General features: G+C 45.3%; 2 protein-coding genes across 7 annotated transcripts in view; both read right to left on the bottom strand.

The window, feature by feature from the left end:
- klhl2 (kelch-like family member 2) overlaps positions 1-14,539 on the bottom strand; it is a 28,112-nt gene extending 13,573 nt beyond the window's left edge. Inside the window, exons 1-14 of the mRNA XM_063008266.1 lie at positions 14,300-14,539; positions 14,028-14,205; positions 12,462-12,587; positions 12,277-12,383; positions 6,194-6,315; positions 5,891-6,053; positions 5,692-5,801; positions 5,471-5,587; positions 4,872-5,021; positions 3,733-3,850; positions 3,465-3,662; positions 3,281-3,382; positions 3,062-3,190; positions 111-251 (exon numbers count right to left, since the gene is read on the bottom strand). Of these exons, the coding sequence (XP_062864336.1) occupies positions 111-251; positions 3,062-3,190; positions 3,281-3,382; positions 3,465-3,662; positions 3,733-3,850; positions 4,872-5,021; positions 5,471-5,587; positions 5,692-5,801; positions 5,891-6,053; positions 6,194-6,315; positions 12,277-12,383; positions 12,462-12,587; positions 14,028-14,095 (1,651 nt within the window). The 5' untranslated portion in view covers positions 14,096-14,205; positions 14,300-14,539. The remainder of the gene's footprint in view (positions 1-110; positions 252-3,061; positions 3,191-3,280; positions 3,383-3,464; positions 3,663-3,732; positions 3,851-4,871; positions 5,022-5,470; positions 5,588-5,691; positions 5,802-5,890; positions 6,054-6,193; positions 6,316-12,276; positions 12,384-12,461; positions 12,588-14,027; positions 14,206-14,299) is intronic.
- A 3,020-nt stretch (positions 14,540-17,559) lies between these two features.
- Positions 17,560-20,862, bottom strand: part of rapgef2a (Rap guanine nucleotide exchange factor 2a) — a 52,591-nt gene continuing 49,288 nt past the window's right edge. For 5 of the 6 annotated variants that reach the window (XM_063008106.1, XM_063008104.1, XM_063008105.1 and 2 more), the window contains one exon: positions 19,978-20,664. In XM_063008106.1, coding sequence (XP_062864176.1) covers positions 20,106-20,664 — 559 coding nt within the window. In that variant the 3' untranslated portion in view covers positions 19,978-20,105. Of the gene's footprint in view, positions 18,993-19,977; positions 20,665-20,862 lie in introns of those variants that run through there. The other variant, XM_063008103.1, reaches the window with a different exon arrangement.

Here is a 20,862-nt window from a genome sequence, read left to right as displayed (position 1 = left end):
CCTGCTCTACTAGTCCGACTAGTGTTCCTAACGAAGAGGATCCCAACAACACTGCTGTACCTGCTACACTCGTACTCCCAGAGAAAGTTCCATCACTATAAAGGATTTACCTGCGTTCCGGCGACACATGTTCATATCAGCCACCTGTTTCCAGGTGTTGGAGACGGGGTCGTACACCTCGCAGCTCTTCCTGACCAGCGGCCCGTCGTGCCCCCCCACCGCGTACAGCAGTCCCTTCAGCACGCCCACCCCTGTGGAAACACACGGAACGGTATGCAGTGTGTGTTTACAGTGTAGTGTGTGTGTGTTTACAGTGTAGTGTGTGTGTGTTTACAGTGTAGTGTGTGTGTGTGTTTACAGTGTAGTGTGTGTTTGCAGTGTAGTGTGTGTGTGTGTTTACAGTGTAGTGTGTGTGTTTACAGTGTAGTGTGTGTTTGCAATGTAGTGTGTGTGTGTTTACAGTGTAGTGTGTGTGTGTTTACAGTGTAGTGTGTGTGTTTACAGTGTAGTGTGTGTTTACAGTGTAGTGTGTGTGTTTACAGTGTAGTGTGTGTGTTTACAGTGTAGTGTGTGTGTGTGTGTTTGCAGTGTAGTGTGTGTGTGCAGTGTAGTGTGTGTGTTTACAGTGTAGTGTGTGTGTGCAGTGTAGTGTGTGTGTTTACAGTGTAGTGTGTGTTTGCAGTGTAGTGTGTGTGTGTGTGTGTTTGCAGTGTAGTGTGTATTGTGTTTGCAGTGTAGTGTGTGTGTGTGTTTGCAGTGTAGTGTGTGTGTGCAGTGTAGTGTGTGTGTTTACAGTGTAGTGTGTGTGTGCAGTGTAGTGTGTGTGTTTACAGTGTAGTGTGTGTTTGCAGTGTAGTGTGTGTGTGTGTGTTTGCAGTGTAGTGTGTATTGTGTATTGTGTTTGCAGTGTAGTGTGTGTGTGTGTGTGTGTGTTTACAGTGTAGTGTGTGTGTGTTTGCAGTGTAGTGTGTGTGTGTGTGTGTTTACAGTGTAGTGTGTGTTTGCAGTGTAGTGTGTGTGTGTGTTTGCAGTGTAGTGTGTATTGTGTTTGCAGTGTAGTGTGTGTGTTTGCAGTGTAGTGTGTGTGTGTGTGTGTGTTTGCAGTGTAGTGTGTGAATGTTTAAGTGTGTGTGTGTATTGTGTTTGCAGTGTAGTGTGTGTGTGTGTGTGTTTGCAGTGTAGTGTGTGTGTTTGCAGTGTAGTGTGTGTGTGTTTGCAGTGTAGTGTGTGTGTGTGTGTTTGCAGTGTAGTGTGTGTGTTTGCAGTGTAGTGTGTGTGTTTGCAGTGTAGTGTGTGTGTGTTTGCAGTGTAGTGTGTGTGTTTGCAGTGTAGTGTGTGTGTGTTTGCAGTGTAGTGTGTGTGTTTGCAGTGTAGTGTGTGTGTGTGTGTTTGCAGTGTAGTGTGTATTGTGTTTGCAGTGTAGTGTGTGTGTGTGTGTTTGCAGTGTAGTGTGTGTGCAGTGTAGTGTGTGTGTTTACAGTGTAGTGTGTGTGTGCAGTGTAGTGTGTGTGTTTACAGTGTAGTGTGTGTTTGCAGTGTAGTGTGTGTGTGTGTGTGTTTGCAGTGTAGTGTGTGTGTGTGTGTGTGTTTGCAGTGTAGTGTGTATTGTGTATTGTGTTTGCAGTGTAGTGTGTGTGTGTGTGTGTGTGTTTACAGTGTAGTGTGTGTTTGCAGTGTAGTGTGTGTGTGTGTTTGCAGTGTAGTGTGTGTGTGTGTGTGTTTACAGTGTAGTGTGTGTTTGCAGTGTAGTGTGTGTGTGTGTTTGCAGTGTAGTGTGTATTGTGTTTGCAGTGTAGTGTGTGTGTTTGCAGTGTAGTGTGTGTGTGTGTGTGTTTGCAGTGTAGTGTGTGAATGTTTAAGTGTGTGTGTGTATTGTGTTTGCAGTGTAGTGTGTGTGTGTGTGTGTTTGCAGTGTAGTGTGTGTGTGCAGTGTAGTGTGTGTGTTTACAGTGTAGTGTGTGTTTGCAGTGTAGTGTGTGTGTGTGTGTGTTTGCAGTGTAGTGTGTGTATGTTTAAGTGTGTGTGTGTATTGTGTTTGCAGTGTAGTGTGTTTGCAGTGTAGTGTGTGTGTGTGTTTACAGTGTAGTGTGTGTGTGTTTGCAGTGTAGTGTGTGTGTGTGTTTGCAGTGTAGTGTGTATTGTGTTTGCAGTGTAGTGTGTGTGTGTGTGTGTGTTTGCAGTGTAGTGTGTGTGTGTGTGTGTGTGTTTGCAGTGTAGTGTGTGTATGTTTAAGTGTGTGTGTGTATTGTGTTTGCAGTGTAGTGTGTGTGTGTTTAAGTGTGTGTGTGTATTGTGTTTGCAGTGTAGTGCGTGTGTGTGTGTGTGTTTGCAGTGTAGTGTGTGTATGTTTAAGTGTGTGTGTGTATTGTGTTTGCAGTGTAGTGTGTGTGTTTGCAGTGTAGTGTGTGTGTGTTTAAGTGTGTGTGTGTATTGTGTTTGCAGTGTAGTGTGTGTGTTTGCAGTGTAGTGTGTGTATGTTTAAGTGTGTGTGTGTATTGTGTTTGCAGTGTAGTGTGTGTGTTTGCAGTGTAGTGTGTGTGTGTTTAAGTGTGTGTGTGTATTGTGTTTGCAGTGTAGTGTGTGTGTGTGTGTGTGTTTGCAGTGTAGTGTGTGTATGTTTAAGTATGTGTGTGTATTGTGTTTGCAGTGTAGTGTGTGTGTTTGCAGTGTAGTGTGTGTGTGTGTGTGTGTTTGCAGTGTAGTGTGTGTATGTTTAAGTGTGTGTGTGTATTGTGTTTGCAGTGTAGTGTGTGTGTTTGCAGTGTAGTGTGTGTGTGTGTTTGCAGTGTAGTGTGTGTATGTTTAAGTGTGTGTGTGTATTGTGTTTGCAGTGTAGTGTGTGTGTTTGCAGTGTAGTGTGTGTGTGTGTGTGTGTTTGCAGTGTAGTGTGTGTATGTTTAAGTGTGTGTGTGTATTGTGTTTGCAGTGTAGTGTGTGTGTTTGCAGTGTAGTGTGTGTGTGTATTGTGTTTGCAGTGTTGTGTTTGCAGTGTAGTGTGTGTGTTTGCAGTGTGTGTATGTTGCAGTGTGTGTGTCTATGTGTGGAACTAAGTTTGCCCCACCTGCCCCGCTGCGCCGGGTGCCCATCTCCGCCACGTACATCCACTCGTTGGCGTTGGGGTTGTACGCCTCCACCGTGCTCAAACACTGCCGGGTGGCGCCGTCGTACCCGCCCGCGGCGTACAGCGTACCTGTGTAACAGCAGCGACGGATACACGTCCAGTCAGTCGTGGTATAGGGGTTACCTTAGCCTCACGTGTAATGTGTTGGGCTCCGCCCACCTCCGACCACGCCCACTCCCACGCTGCTGCGCCGGGTGCTCATGGGCGCGACGTGGAACCACTCGTTGGTCTTGGAGTTGTACGCCTCCACCGTCGCCAGACCTGCACGACACGTGTTTACAGAATACCGCCATTCATGGCATCATGTGACCCGGACGCGCCCGCGCCCCCCCTCCCCCCTTACCCGTGCTGCCGTCGAAGCCGCCCACGGCGTACAGGAGGCCGGCGAGCACGGCGGCGCCCAGCGTGGAGCGGCGGTCCTGCATGCCGCTCACGCAGCGCCACTCGTCCTTGGCGGGGTCGTAGGCGTCCACCGTCCGGACGCGCAGGGAGCCGTTGAAGCCGCCGACCGCGTACACCGCGCCGCCCGTGTACACCACACCTGGGGAAGAGCGGCGGGGTCTGATAGGGTTCCACACAGAGCGCGGAGTTTGGCGTGAACGTGCGCGTACCTGCTCGACACCTCCTGGAGGGCAATTCGGCCGCCTGGTACCACCGCTCCTCCTCGAAATCGTAGCACTCCACGCTGCGGATGGCTTTCGGAGCCTGACCCCCGACCACCACCATCACCTACACGGCACAACAGACAGAGGAACACGCTACACTCTCCGTATTCCTCCACCACTCGTCCCAGCGCTTCAATCAGACACTAGGAGGCGCTGCAGAGTACCTGACCAGACCTTAGGGGTCACTGCTGAGCTCTGAACCCGTTTCTGCACATTTCAATTTGGACGTACTCAATTCCCCTGTGCACGACACCTCTCATACAGAGAGATAAAACAGATAGAGGAACACGCTACACTCTCCGTAATCCTCCACCACTCGTCCCAGCGCTTTAATCAGACACTAGGAGGCGCTGCAGAGTGACTTAAGTACCTGACCAGACCCTAGGGGTCACTGCTGAGCTCCGAACCAGGCTGCCCCACCCAGAGACCAGTTTCAATTTGGACATACTCAATTCCCCTGTGCACGACACGCCCATACAGAGAGATAAAACAGATAGAGGAGCACGCTACACTCTCCGTATTCCTCCACCACTCGTCCCAGCGCTTCAATCAGACACTAGGAGGCGCTGCAGAGTACCTGACCAGACCTTAGGGGTCACTGCTGAGCTCTGAACCCATTTCTGCACGTTTCAATTTGGATGTACTCCAACCCCCTGTGCATGACACGCCCATACAGAGAGATAAAACAGACAGAGGAACACGCTACACTCTCCGTATTCCTCCACCACTCGTGTCAGTGCTGCAGAGTACCTGACCAGACCCTAGGGGTCACTGCTGAGCTCCGAACCAGGCTGCCCCACCCAGAGACCAGTTTCAATTTGGACATACTCAATTCCCCTGTGCACGACACGCCCATACAGAGAGATAAAACAGATAGAGGAGCACGCTACACTCTCCGTATTCCTCCACCACTCGTCCCAGCGCTTCAATCAGACACTAGGAGGCGCTGCAGAGTACCTGACCAGACCCTAGGGGTCACTGTTGAGCTCCGAAACCAGGCTGCCCCGCCCCGAGTTTCAATTTAGACGTACTCAAATGGCTAATATAGATGATTGACCCTAAAGCTTAGAGACACGGTCACGAACCTTGGGGTAGCTGACGGGCGTCCGCGCCCTGGTGCGGACGGTCTTCATCGTGGAGCGCTGCTCGGCGGGCAGCAGGTGGTACTTCATGGCCTCGATCAGGTAGTCCTTGCAGGCGCTGCTGTTCTTCACCAGGGTTTCCTCCTCCACCCTCTGCCCGGACACACAACAGCACACCGAGTGAGCCGCACTGAATGCTGGGACTGGATTTCGGCGCCCCCTAGTGTCTAAGCGACGCGCCGGCACGAGTGGTGGAGGAACACGGAGAGCGCGGCGTGTCCCTCCGTCCGGGATTGGGCATACCCGAACGGGGGCGGGGCAAACACGTGGGGCGATGCGGTCTTTGAAGGTGACTCGGTCCTAATGTTTGCGCTCTGCATTTGGGAACGACCATATATGGTCGAAAGTATTTGGACACGCCTTCTAGTTGTTGAATCGCTGACGTATGGAATGACTCAATTATAGAAACCAAATATGTGTTTCCAACATTGCTGCAACAGTTTAGGGAGGGCCCATTCCTGTACACTGCACAAATTCCCACAGTAGCCTCCGCAGAGGAGTCAGGTACACACACACACACACACACACACACACACACACACCTGGACCAGGTACTCTCTGGAGAGGAGGGGCAGGCGCACGTGCTCCATCAGGTGAGCCATGTGCTCCCGGCGGACGTCCTTGTCGTGCTCGACCCACGTGATGACCGCCTCGAACACCTACACACACACACACACACACACTCTAACAGCCCTCCTGTCGCCGGCTCGTGTCGCACGTCGCCGTAGCAACGATGCCGTGTGTGTGTGTGTGTGTGCGGTACCTTCTCTTCGGTGGGTACGGTGAGCTCGTCGCTGGCGATGAGGCTGCACACCTGATCCATGCCCAGGCTGAGGAACTCCTCGCACCGCACCACCTCCGAGAAGTGCTGCCCTGTGGCCGTTGACAGACACGGAGAGAGAGAGGGGGGATTAGGGGATTGATGGCAACCCTCTAACAGCCAACCCCCCCCCCAGACTCACCTGCGTAGGCGTCGGCCAGGCCGAGCAGGTCGGAGCAGGCGTGCAGGTCGGCGAAGGCCTGGATCCCGAGGCAGTTGGTGGGGTGGAGCTGGGCGGAGAGGAACCCGCAGCAGGCCCGCGTCACTTCCTGTAGCTGGAGGAGGCCGGCGGCCGGCAGCAACACCTGCACACGGAGACCGAAACCAGAGGGTCCTGGTCAGGTTCGTCCACACCAAGCCGTTCTCCACGGTGGAGAGCTACGGAGAGCACAGCGTGTTCCTCCGCGCGTGTGTGTGTGTGTGTGTGTGTGTGTGTGCGTGTTACCTGCACGTTGTCCTCCGTGACCTGGATCTCGGCCGTGTAAACGTAGTCGATGAGCATCCCCAGGGTCCAGCCATCGACCTCCTTTATCCGGACCTTCTTCTGCCGGCTCTCGCTCATCTCGCCTGTGAGCGTGCGCACACACACACACACACACCATCATGTAATACACACACACACATGTATACACACACACACCATCATGTAATACACACACACACACACACATGTATACACACACACACACACCATGTAATACACACACACACATGTACACACACACACACCATCATGTAATACACACACACACATGTATACACACACACACCATCATGTAATACACACACACACACACACATGTATACACACACACACACACCATGTAATACACACACACACATGTACACACACACACACCATCATGTAATACACACACACACCATCATGTAATACACACACACACACACACACATGTATACACACACACACCATGTAACACACACACACATGTATACACACACACACACACACACATGTATATATATACACACACACATGTATACACACACACATGTAATACACACACACACACACACGTATACACACACACACATGTAACACACACATGTAATACACACACACATGTAATACACACACACATGTATACACACACACATGTAATACACACACACATGTATACACACACACACACACACATGTATATATATACACACACACATGTAATACACACACACATGTAATACACACACACACACACACGTATACACACACACACATGTAACACACACATGTAATACACACACACATGTAATACACACACACATGTATACACACACACATGTAATACACACACACATGTATACACACACACACACACACATGTATATATATACACACACACATGTAATACACACACACATGTAATACACACACACACACACACGTATACACACACACACACATGTAACACACACATGTAATACACACACACATGTATACACACACACATGTAATACACACACACACACACACACACGTATACACACACAAACATGTAACACACACATGTATACACACACACATGTAATACACACACACACACACACGTATACACACACACACATGTAACACACACACGTATACACACACACATGTAATACACACACACACACACGTATACACACACACACATGTAACACACACATGTAATACACACACACATGTAATACACACACACATGTATACACACACACATGTAATACACACACACATGTATACACACACACACACACACATGTATATATATACACACACACATGTAATACACACACACATGTAATACACACACACACACACGTATACACACACACACATGTAACACACACATGTAATACACACACACATGTAATACACACACACATGTATACACACACACATGTAATACACACACACATGTATACACACACACACACACACATGTATATATATACACACACACATGTAATACACACACACATGTAATACACACACACACACACACGTATACACACACACACACATGTAACACACACATGTATACACACACACATGTAATACACACACACACACACACGTATACACACACACACATGTAACACACACACGTATACACACACACATGTAATACACACACACACACACGTATACACACACACACATGTAACACACACACACATGTAATACACACACACACACACGTATACACACACACACATGTAACACACACACACGTATACACACACACATGTAATACACACACACACACACACGTATACACACACACACATGTAACACACACATGTAATACACACACACATGTAATACACACACACATGTATACACACACACATGTAATACACACACACATGTATACACACACACACATGTATACACACACACACACACACACATGTATATATATACACACACACATGTAATACACACACACATGTAATACACACACACACACACACGTATACACACACACACATGTAACACACACATGTAATACACACACACATGTATACACACACACATGTAATACACACACACACACACACGTATACACACACACACATGTAACACACACATGTATACACACACACATGTAATACACACACACACACACACGTATACACACACACACATGTAACACACACACGTATACACACACACATGTAATACACACACACACACACGTATACACACACACACATGTAACACACACACACGTATACACACACACATGTAATACACACACACGTATACACACACACACATGTAATACACACACACATGTAACACACACACATGTAATACACACACACACATGTAACACACACACGTATACACACACACATGTAATACACACACACACACGTATACACACACACACACATGTATACACACACACACACATGTAATACACACACACACATGTATACACACACACACATGTATACACACACACACACCATGTAATACACACACACACATGTATACACACACACATGTATACACACACACATGTAATACACACACACACACATGTATACACACACACACACATGTATACACACACACACACATGTATACACACACACACCATGTAATACACACACACACATGTATACACACACACACACGTATACACACACACATGTAACACACACACATGTAATACACACACACACATGTAACACACACACGTATACACACCATCATGTAATACACACACACACACATGTATACACACACACACACATGTATACACACACACACCATGTAATACACACACACACATGTATACACACACACATGTATACACACACACATGTATACACACACACATATACACACACACACATGTAATACACACACACATGTATACACACACACATGTAATACACACACACACATGTAATACACACACATGTATACACACACACATGTATACACACACACATGTATACACACACACATGTATACACACACACATGTAATACACACACACACATGTAACACACACACACATGTAATACACACACACACATGTAATACACACACACATGTATACACACACACATGTAACACACACACACATGTAATACACACACACATGTAATACACACACACACATGTAATACACACACATGTATACACACACACATGTATACACACACACATGTAACACACACACACATGTATACACACACACATGTAATACACACACACACACATGTAACACACACACACATGTAATACACACACACACATGTAATACACACACATGTATACACACACACATGTAACACACACACACATGTAATACACACACACACATGTAATACACACACACATGTATACACACACACATGTAACACACACACACATGTAACACACACACACATGTATACACACACACATGTATACACACACACACATGTAATACACACACACATGTAATACACACACACACATGTAACACACACACACATGTAATACACACACACATGTAATACACACACACATATGTATACACACACACATGTAATACACACACACATGTATACACACACATGTAATACACACACACATGTAATACACACACACACATGTAACACACACACACACATGTAATACACACACACACATGTAATACACACACACATGTATACACACACACATGTAACACACACACACATGTATACACACACACATGTAATACACACACACATGTAATACACACACACACATGTAATACACACACACATGTATACACACACACATGTAATACACACACACATGTATACACACACACATGTAACACACACACACACATGTAATACACACACACACATGTAATACACACACACATGTATACACACACACACATGTAACACACACACACATGTAACACACACACACATGTAACACACACACACACACATGTAATACACACACACACATGTAACACACACACACATGTAACACACACACACATGTAATACACACACACACATGTAATACACACACACATGTAACAAACACACACATGTAACACACACACACATGTAATACACACACACATGTAACACACACACACATGTATACACACACACATGTAACACACACACACATGTATACACACACACATGTAACACACACACACATGTAATACACACACACATGTAATACACACACACATGTATACACACACACATGTAACACACACACACATGTAATACACACACACACATGTAATACACACACACACATGTAATACACACACACATGTAATACACACACACACATGTAATACACACACACATGTATACACACACACATGTAACACACACACATGTAACACACACACACATGTAATACACACACACACACATGTAATACACACACACATGTAACACACACACACATGTAATACACACACACACATGTAATACACACACACACACACATGTAATACACACACACATGTAACACACACACACATGTAATACACACACACACACATGTAATACACACACACACATGTATACACACACACACATGTAATACACACACACACATGTAATACACACACACACATGTAACACACACACACATGTAACACACACACACATGTAATACACACACACACACATGTAATACACACACACATGTAACACACACACACATGTAATACACACACACACATGTAATACACACACACATGTATACACACACACATGTAATACACACACACATGTAATACACACACACACATGTAACACACACACACGTATACACACACACATGTAATACACACACACACACATGTAATACACACACACATGTAACACACACACACATGTAATACACACACACACATGTAATACACACACACATGTAATACACACACACACATGTAATACACACACACACATGTAACACACACACACATGTAACACACACACACATGTAATACACACACACACACATGTAATACACACACACATGTAACACACACACACATGTAATACACACACACACATGTAATACACACACACACATGTAACACACACACACATGTAACACACACACACATGTAATACACACACACACACATGTAATACACACACACATGTAACACACACACACATGTAATACACACACACACATGTAATACACACACACATGTATACACACACACATGTAATACACACACACATGTAACACACACACACATGTAACACACACACACATGTAACACACACACACATGTAATACACACACACACATGTAATACACACACACATGTAATACACACACACACATGTAATACACACACACATGTAACACACACACACATGTAATACACACACACATGTAATACACACACACATGTATACACACACACATGTAACACACACACACATGTAATACACACACACACATGTAATACACACACACATGTAACACACACACACATGTAATACACACACACATGTAATACACACACACATGTATACACACACACATGTAACACACACACACATGTAATACACACACACACACATGTAATACACACACACATGTAACACACACACACATGTAATACACACACACACATGTAATACACACACACACATGTAATACACACACACATGTATACACACACACATGTAACACACACACACATGTAATACACACACACACACATGTAATACACACACACATGTAACACACACACACATGTAATACACACACACACATGTAATACACACACACACATGTAACACACACACACGTATACACACACACACATGTAATACACACACACATGTAATACACACACACACACACGTATACACACACACACATGTATGCACACACACACATGTAATACACACACACACACATGTAATACACACACACACATGTAATACACACACACACTAAAACCTACACACACACACATGCAACACACGTGTTTATATAGTGTGTGTGTACTCATGCGTGTGTGTTACCTGTAAACATGGCGTGGAAGTACGGGCTCCCGGCGGCCAGGACCACCCGGTGTGCGGCGATCTCCACGTCCTCCGCCGCGATGGTCACGTCACACAGCACACCCTGACTGCAGGATAGAGAGAGTAACCATGTTACAGCGCACACGCACGCACGCGCGCACACACACACCTGCGCACGCACACACCTGCGCAGCTCGTTCATGATCCTGAAGGCTTCCTTCATGTGCCGGGGATTGATAGTGACGGAGCTCTGCTTCTCACACACGTCATCCTTCATCTCCACGCCCTTGTGATGGCGAAGCTTAGTGCATCTGCAACACACACACACACACACACACACACCATTATAAACACACACTATGCATGTAGCAGGTGCAGCAGTGTTGTTGGGAGCTTAAAAAGGTTTTATTGGGGGTGTTTAGCCTTCTAAATGTCATGTAATTCGGCCCCTAGGATTCTAAATGTCATGTAGTTTGGCCCCTAGGATTCTAAATGTCATGTAGTTTGGCCCCTATGATTCTAAATGTCATGTAGTTTGGCCCCTAGGCTTCTAAATGTCATGTAGTTTGGCCCCTAGGCTTATAAATGTCATGTAGTTTGGCCCCTAGGCTTCTAAATGTCATGTAGTTTGGCCCCTAGGCTCCTAAATTTCATGTAGTTTGGCCCCTAGGATTCTAAATGTCATGTAGTTTGGCCCCTAGGATTCTAAATATCATGTAGTTTGGCCCATAGGATTCTAAATGTCATGTAGTTTGGCCCCTAAGATTCTAAATGTCATGTAATTTGGCCCCTATGATTCTAAATGTCATGTAGTTTGGCCCCTATGATTCTAAATATCATGTAGTTTGGCCCCTATGATTCTAAATATCATGTAGTTTGGCCCCTATGATTCTAAATGTCATGTAGTTTGGCCCGTAGGATTCTAAATGTCATGTAGTTTGGCCCCTATGATTCTAAATGTCATGTAGTTTGGCCCCTATGATTCTAAATATCATGTAGTTTGGCCCGTAGGATTCTAAATGTCATGTAGTTTGGCCCGTAGGATTCTAAATATCATGTAGTTTGGCCCCTATGATTCTAAATGTCATGTAGTTCGGCCCCTATGATTCTAAATATCATGTAGTTTGGCCCCTATGATTCTAAATATCATGTAGTTCGGCCCCTATGATTCTAAATATCATGTAGTTTGGCCCCTAGGATTCTAAATGTCATGTAGCTGGGCCCCTATGATTCTAAATGTCATGTAGTTTGGCCCCTAGGATTCTAAAGGTCATGTAGTTTGGCCCCTGGGCTTCTAAATGTCATGTAGTTTGGCCCCAGGCTTCTAAAAACCATGTAGTTTGGCCCCTAGGCTTCTAAATGTCATGTAGTTTGGCCCTTAGGGTTCTAAATGTCATGTAGTTTGGCCCCTATGATTCTAAATGTCATGTAGTTTGGCCCCTAGGCTTCTAAATGTCATGTAGTTTGGCCCCTAGGCTTATAAATGTCATGTAGTTTGGCCCCTATGATTCTAAATATCATGTAGTTTGGCCCCTATGATTCTAAATGTCATGTAGTTCGGCCCCTAGGGTTCTAAAGCTCACATGGTCAAAACTATGTGGACGCAAGGTTGTTCTACCTAGTGTCTTACTGAAACCACACACACACACACACACACACACACACACACACACACACACACACACACACACACACACACACACACACACACACACACACACACACACAGTTAGCATCATAACGGCTCTTACAGTGGATGAATCTCCATGTTGTTGTGCGTGTTCAGGCCGCGATATCTCTCATTATTATCCCGCACCATTCCATCTCAGCCCGGCTCGGCCTCACCGCAGGGAAACGCTCGTTAAATCCCGCTGTTCACGTCTGTCCGTGAGCAGATTCGGTTCAGCTGTGCTACACATCCAGCAGCTACTGTAAACACACACACACACATAAACAACCGCGGCTAATTAGCTTAGCCTGGCTAACGCTACAGAAGAACGAGCAGCCGCGGTGTCTCCTGTACCTGCCCCGCCGCACCGCAGTCCCGCTGCCCCGCACACCGACCCTTGTTTTTCTGCCCGAACGGTGCGGGAACACCAGACACCGTGAGCGGAACGCTTCTCCAGCGACAGGACCTACACTGCGGGTACAGTAGCGCCCCCAGTCCGTGGAAGACCCGAGCGTGAAGCTAACAGCAGAGCTACAAATCATCCGCCAGGCGAGCTGCCACCGGTGCTTGATTTGTAAATCGCCGAATTCGCACTCCCCACAGGAATAGTTTACACACTTTTAAAAAAATATATTAATAATAAGTAAAACTTAACTTAGTAATGATAAAACTTCTATTATTAAAATAAATATAATAATAATTAGAATAATTTTATGCCGTTAAGACGAGCAAATTCGACATGATTTTTAAACGGTTGCTATGGAGTTGCTATGCCTTTGCTGTTTATAAGCTAATGGCTAATTTACATGTACGTTAACAGCAGCGAATTAAGGGCCTTGCTCAAGGGCCCAACATTGGCAACTTGGTGATCTTGGGGCTTGAACCGGCAACCTTGCGATTACTAACTCAGTACCCTAACCACTGAGCTTTAACTGCCCATATATATAAATATAAAATGACTTTATTTGACATATATACGTCTACCTGTGTGCAGACATACAGTACTTTAGGGCCTTGCTCAAGGGCCCAACATTAACAACTTGGAAATGGTGGGGCTTGAACCGGCAACCTTACGATTACTAACTCAGTACCCTAACCGCTGAGCTTTAACTGCCCACATATATATAAAAACTATATAAAAAATGACTTTATTTGGTGTATATACGTCTACCTGTGTGCAGACATACTTTAGGGCCTTGCTCAGGGGCCCGACAGGGGCTTCATGGCAGAGCCTGGAATCGAACCCACAATCTTCTTTTATAGTTATTGCAGATACTTTGCTACCGTGTTGCTAGGAGGTTCGTATCTGTTAAGGCGGTATTTATTAGGTGTTGCTAGGTGGTTGTTCAGGTCCTTGGGTGGTTGACAGGGTGTTGCTAGGTGGTTGTTCAGGTCCTTGGGTGGTTGACAGGGTGTTGCTAGGTGGTTTGTTTGTTCCATAGTTTCTAAGTTATAGATTGGTGCTATAATGTAGCTACATGGCTATTTGCTACAGTGTTTCCAGGTGGTTGCTACAGTGTTTCTAGGTGGTTGCTAGGAGGTTGCAAACAGCTCACGTGTCATCCCAGGTGGTAACTAGGGTGTTGCTAGGTAAATGCCCGTTAGTCTATTATGGTTCTAATAGTACCGTTTTGTATTTTTACTCACCTTCAGGTTTCTTCTAACATTAATGGAGTCGCTTTTGCTCATATCAAACAGTTCGTCTCATTAGAGGCGCTTTGAAAATATCGGCGGCAAACTGACACGCCCACAGATGACGGTTCGTGAACTTAAGTTCCCTGTCTGGAACCTCTCTCCTCGCTGAATCATTCTTCTCATTATCTGTTCAAATGAATCATTCTTTACATGAATGACTCTGTTCAAACGACTCATTCATGACATAAATGACTCTTCACAAATAATCATACACTACGTGAATGACTCTATCCAAACAAATCATTCTTAACGTGAACGACTGCTCAAACGACTCATTCTTAACATGAATGACTCAGTTCGTCCGAATCAGTCATTTATAACATGTATGACTCTGTTCAAACGAATCATTCTTAACATGAATGACTCAGTTCGTCCGAATCAGTCATTTATAACATGTATGACTCTGTTCAAACGAATCATTCTTAACATGAATGACTCAGTTCGTCCGAATCAGTCATTTATAACATGTATGACTCTGTTCAAACGAATCATTCTTAACATGAATGACTCAGTTCGTCCGAATCAGTCATTTATAACATGTATGACTCTGTTCAAACGAATCATTCTTAACATGAATGACTCAGTTCGTCCGAATCAGTCATTTATAACATGTATGACTCTGTTCAAACGAATCATTCTTAACATGAATGACTCAGTTCGTCCGAATCAGTCATTTATAACATGTATGACTCTGTTCAAACGGATCATTCTCGACATGAATGACTCTGTTCAAACGAATCATTCTCGACATGAATGACTCTCTTCAAATTAATCATTTTTGACATGAATGACTCAGTTCAAATGAATCATTCGTGAAATGAATGACTCTGTTCAAAGGAATCTTTCTCAACATGAATCACTCTATTCAAGCAAATCATTCTTAACATGAATGACTCAGTTCAAACGAATCATTCTCAACATGAATGACTCTGTTCAAACGAATCATTTTTGACATGAGTGACTCTCTTCAAGCAAATCAGTTTTGACATGAATGACTCAGTTCAAACGAATCATTCTCAACATGAATGACTCTGTTCAAACGAATCATTTTTGACATGAGTGACTCTCTTCAAGCAAATCAGTTTTGACATGAATGACTCTGTTCAAATGAATCATTCTCAACATGAATGACTCTGTTCAAACAAATCGTTCTTGACATGATTGAATCTATTCAAACGAATCATTCTTAAAATGAACAACTGTTCAAACGACTTATTCTTGACTTGAATGACTCTGTTCCAATGAATCATTCTTGACATGAATAACTCAATCGAATCATCTGTTCAAATGAATTATTTTCAACATGAATTACTCAGTTCAAATGAATCATTGTTCGAACGAATCATTCCTGACATGAACGACTCAGTTTTGTATTAATCCCTCTTAACATAAATAACTCAGTTCAAACGAATCATCTGTTCAAATGATTCATTCTTGACATGAATGACTCTATTCAAGCAAATTATTTTTGTCATAAATGACTCAGTTCAAACGAATCATTCTCGACATGAATGACTCTGTTCAAACGAATCATTCTTGACATGAATGACTCAGTTCGTCCGAATCAGTCATTTATAACATGTATGACTCTGTTCAAACGAATCATGCTCGACATGAATGACTCAGTTCAAACGAATCATCTACTCAAATGAATCATTTTCAAATTGAATAACTCAGTTCGCACAAATCATCTGTTCAAACGAATCATTCTCGACATAAATGACTGTTCGATTGAATCATTCTCGACATAAATGACTGTTCGATTGAATCATTCTCAACATGAATGACTCAGTTCCAATGAATCACTCTTAACATGAATAACGCAAACAAATAATCTGTTCAAATGAATCATTTTCAACATAAATAACTAAATTCAAATGAATCATCTGACGAGAGAAAGTAACGACAGGAGATGAGGATTGGGTTGCTACAGTATTTATTCTCGGTCTGTCGGTCCCGGTACAGTAATATAGCTCTCTGCGACGTTAAAGAAAAATAGAACCGATATTTACACTTGTATTAAAAATACAAAATGGTGATACACACTTCGCCGGCGGTCTTTTTAAAAGACATAGAAATACACGCGGTGGGAGACGGGGGGGGAGTGGTGGGCACCGGGGGGGGGGGGGGGGGGGGGGCGTTTCATTTGGCATAATAATAATAATAATAATAATAATAATAAAATGAGGCGATTGCTGGAAGGAGCGGAAACGATTTCAGTCTGTGCTGTACTGGGGAAGCTACAGATGTAACGGCGCCCCCTGCTGTACTGGGGAAGCTACAGATGTAACGGCGCCCCCTGCTGTACTGGGGAAGCTACAGATGTAACGGCGCCCCCTGCTGTACTGGGGAAGCTACAGATGTAACGGCGCCCCCTGCTGTACTGGGGAAGCTACAGATGTAACGGCGCCTCCTGCTGTACTGGGGAAGCTACAGATGTAACGGCGCCCCCTGCTGTACTGGGGAAGCTACAGATGTAACGGCGCCCCCTGCTGTACTGGGGAAGCTACAGATGTAACGGCGCCCCCTGCTGTACTGGGGAAGCTACAGATGTAACGGCGCCTCCTGCTGTACTGGGGAAGCTACAGATGTAACGGCGCCCCCTGCTGTACTGGGGAAGCTACAGATGTAACGGCACCCCCTGCTGTACTGGGGAAGCTACAGATGTAACGGCGCCTCCTGGTGTACTGGGGAAGCGACAGATGTAACGGCGCCCCCTGGTGTACTGGGGAAGCTACAGATGTAACGGCGCCTCCTGGTGTACTGGGGAAGCTACAGATGTAACGGCGCCTCCTGCTGTACTGGGGAAGCGACAGATGTAACGGCGCCCCCTGCTGTACTGGGGAAGCGACAGATGTAACGGCGCCCCCTGCTGTACTGGGGAAGCGACAGATGTAACGGCGCCCCCTGGTGTACTGGGGAAGCTACAGATGTAACGGCGCCTCCTGCTGTACTGGGGAAGCTACAGATGTAACGGCGCCTCCTGGTGTACTGGGGAAGCACGCACACGCACACACACACACACACACACACACACACATGCAAACTCCAGACGAGGGTTAAAATAACACTGTTTCTGATAACGGTGGCCCGTGCACATCGGAAAGGTCCCAGACGAACACTCGTCTCTTCTTCAAGGTGCCAAAACTTGCTTGTCTTTGGCTTTTGTTCTCACAGTGATCCGAAAAGAATAAGAGCAAAAATAATACAAATAAAAGATGGTGCACGGTCGGGGGGGGGGGGGTGAGGGGGTGAGTAGTCTCTTCAGTCTGATTGAAATGCAGGAATTCGGGGAGGAGGTCGAGGAGGCGCGCCGGAGTCGTGCGTCACACCGCGGATATCTGCTCGTTCTCTAGAAGAGAGAGAAAAAAGGTTCAGGATCGGAGGAGTATAAGAGCGGAGCTGCTACACTGACCTGCCTGCAGTCCAGTCCGGTCTTCTATTATAAACGTGCGGAGTATTTATAACATCTGTTTCAATGAATCACTCCTAACATGAATAACTCAGTTCAAATGAATCATTCTTGACATGAATCTGTTTCAATGAATCACTCCTAACATGAATGACTCAGTTCAAACGAATCATTCTCGACATGAATGACTGACTCTATTTAAGCAAATCATTTTTGCCATGAATGACTCAGTTCAAATGAATCACTCAACATGAAAGACTCAGTTCAAACAAATCAGTCATTTATAACATCAGACGAATCATTCTCGACATGAATGACTCTGTTTAAACGAATTATTCCGTTCAAATGAATCCTTCTTGATATGAATCTGTTTTCATGAATCACTCCTAACATGAATAACTCTGTTCAAACGAATCATTCTCGACATGAAAGACTCAGTTTAAACGAATCAGTCATTTATAACATGAATGACTCAAAAACTCCTTTCAAATGAATCATTATCTGTTCAAACGACTCATTATTGACATGAACGACTCAGTTTCAATTAATCACTCTTAACATATATAACTCAGTTCAAACGAATCATCTGTTCAAATGAATCATTCTTGACATGAATCTGTTTCAATGAATCACTGCTAACATTTTTGCCATGAATGACTCAGTTCAAATGAATCATTCTTGACAGGAATGACTCTGTTTAAACAATTGTTCCCAAGATGAAAAACTCAGTTCAAACGAATCACTCTTAACATGAATAACTCAAACGAATCATCATAAATAACTCAGTCCAATCGAATCATCTGTTCAGATGAATCATTCCTGACATGAATGACTCAGTTCCAATGAATCACTCCTAACATGAATCATCTGTTCAGATGAATCATTCCTGACATAAATGACGGAAGTAACGACACGAGATGGAAGATTGGGTTGCTACAGTATTTATTCTCGGTCTGTCGGTCCCGGTACAGTAATATAGCTCTCTGCTCTCTCTCTGTAACGTGTGGAGTAGTATAAGAGCGACTGACTGCCGTCCACATACTTTTGGCTGTATCATGAACACGGTAGGCGATGCTCACCGTCACAGGGCGGTCGGCGCGGCGCGGGGCAGCGGGTGTACCCGTGCACGTGAGCGGGCGGCCGTGGCTGCGGGGGCGGCTCCAGGTCACACGACCTCTTGATGAGCCTCGACCTCTGCAGGGCGGCGCTGTAGTCCGGCGGGCGTCGCCCGAGTTCCTCCACCTCCGCCAGGGACAGGGCGGTGTAGCCGGGCGGCGTGGGCGGAGGCTCCCGGAAGCGGCCCTCCCTCCGCCCCGGGGTGCTCTTGGGTACGGGCGGCGCCTCGTCCCTCCCCCCCCTCCGTTTGATGGTCCCCGTGTCGCCCTCGGACTGGTCGGGCCAGTAGCCGAGGGGCGTGGCCGAATGGCTCCGCCCCATGGCCGGGCCCTCGGCGAGCGTCTCCCAGCTGCGGCTGTCGTAGCAACCGATGCGCTGCGGGATGTTCTGGATGTTGTCGTGCGAGCCGCTCGAGCAGGAGGTCCAGCTGCCCCGCCCGCTGTCCACCGCTTCCAACGAGGCGCGGTCGTACGGGTCCGGCGCCAGCGAATAGGAGCTGAGAGAGGGAAAACGAATCGAGTGAATCATTCCGGACATGACTCTCTTCAAATGAATCATTTTTAGACATAAACAACTCCGTTCGAATGAATCATTCTCTGTTTGAACAAATCATTCTTGACATAAATGACTCTGTTCAAATGAATGAATCATTCATTGTAATTGTAATGAATCATTTTCAACATGAATAACTCAG

This window comes from Trichomycterus rosablanca, chromosome 14 (genome assembly GCF_030014385.1).
Source record: "Trichomycterus rosablanca isolate fTriRos1 chromosome 14, fTriRos1.hap1, whole genome shotgun sequence".
Lineage (NCBI taxonomy): Eukaryota > Metazoa > Chordata > Actinopteri > Siluriformes > Trichomycteridae > Trichomycterus > Trichomycterus rosablanca.
This window is presented reverse-complemented; position numbering and strand designations above follow the sequence as displayed.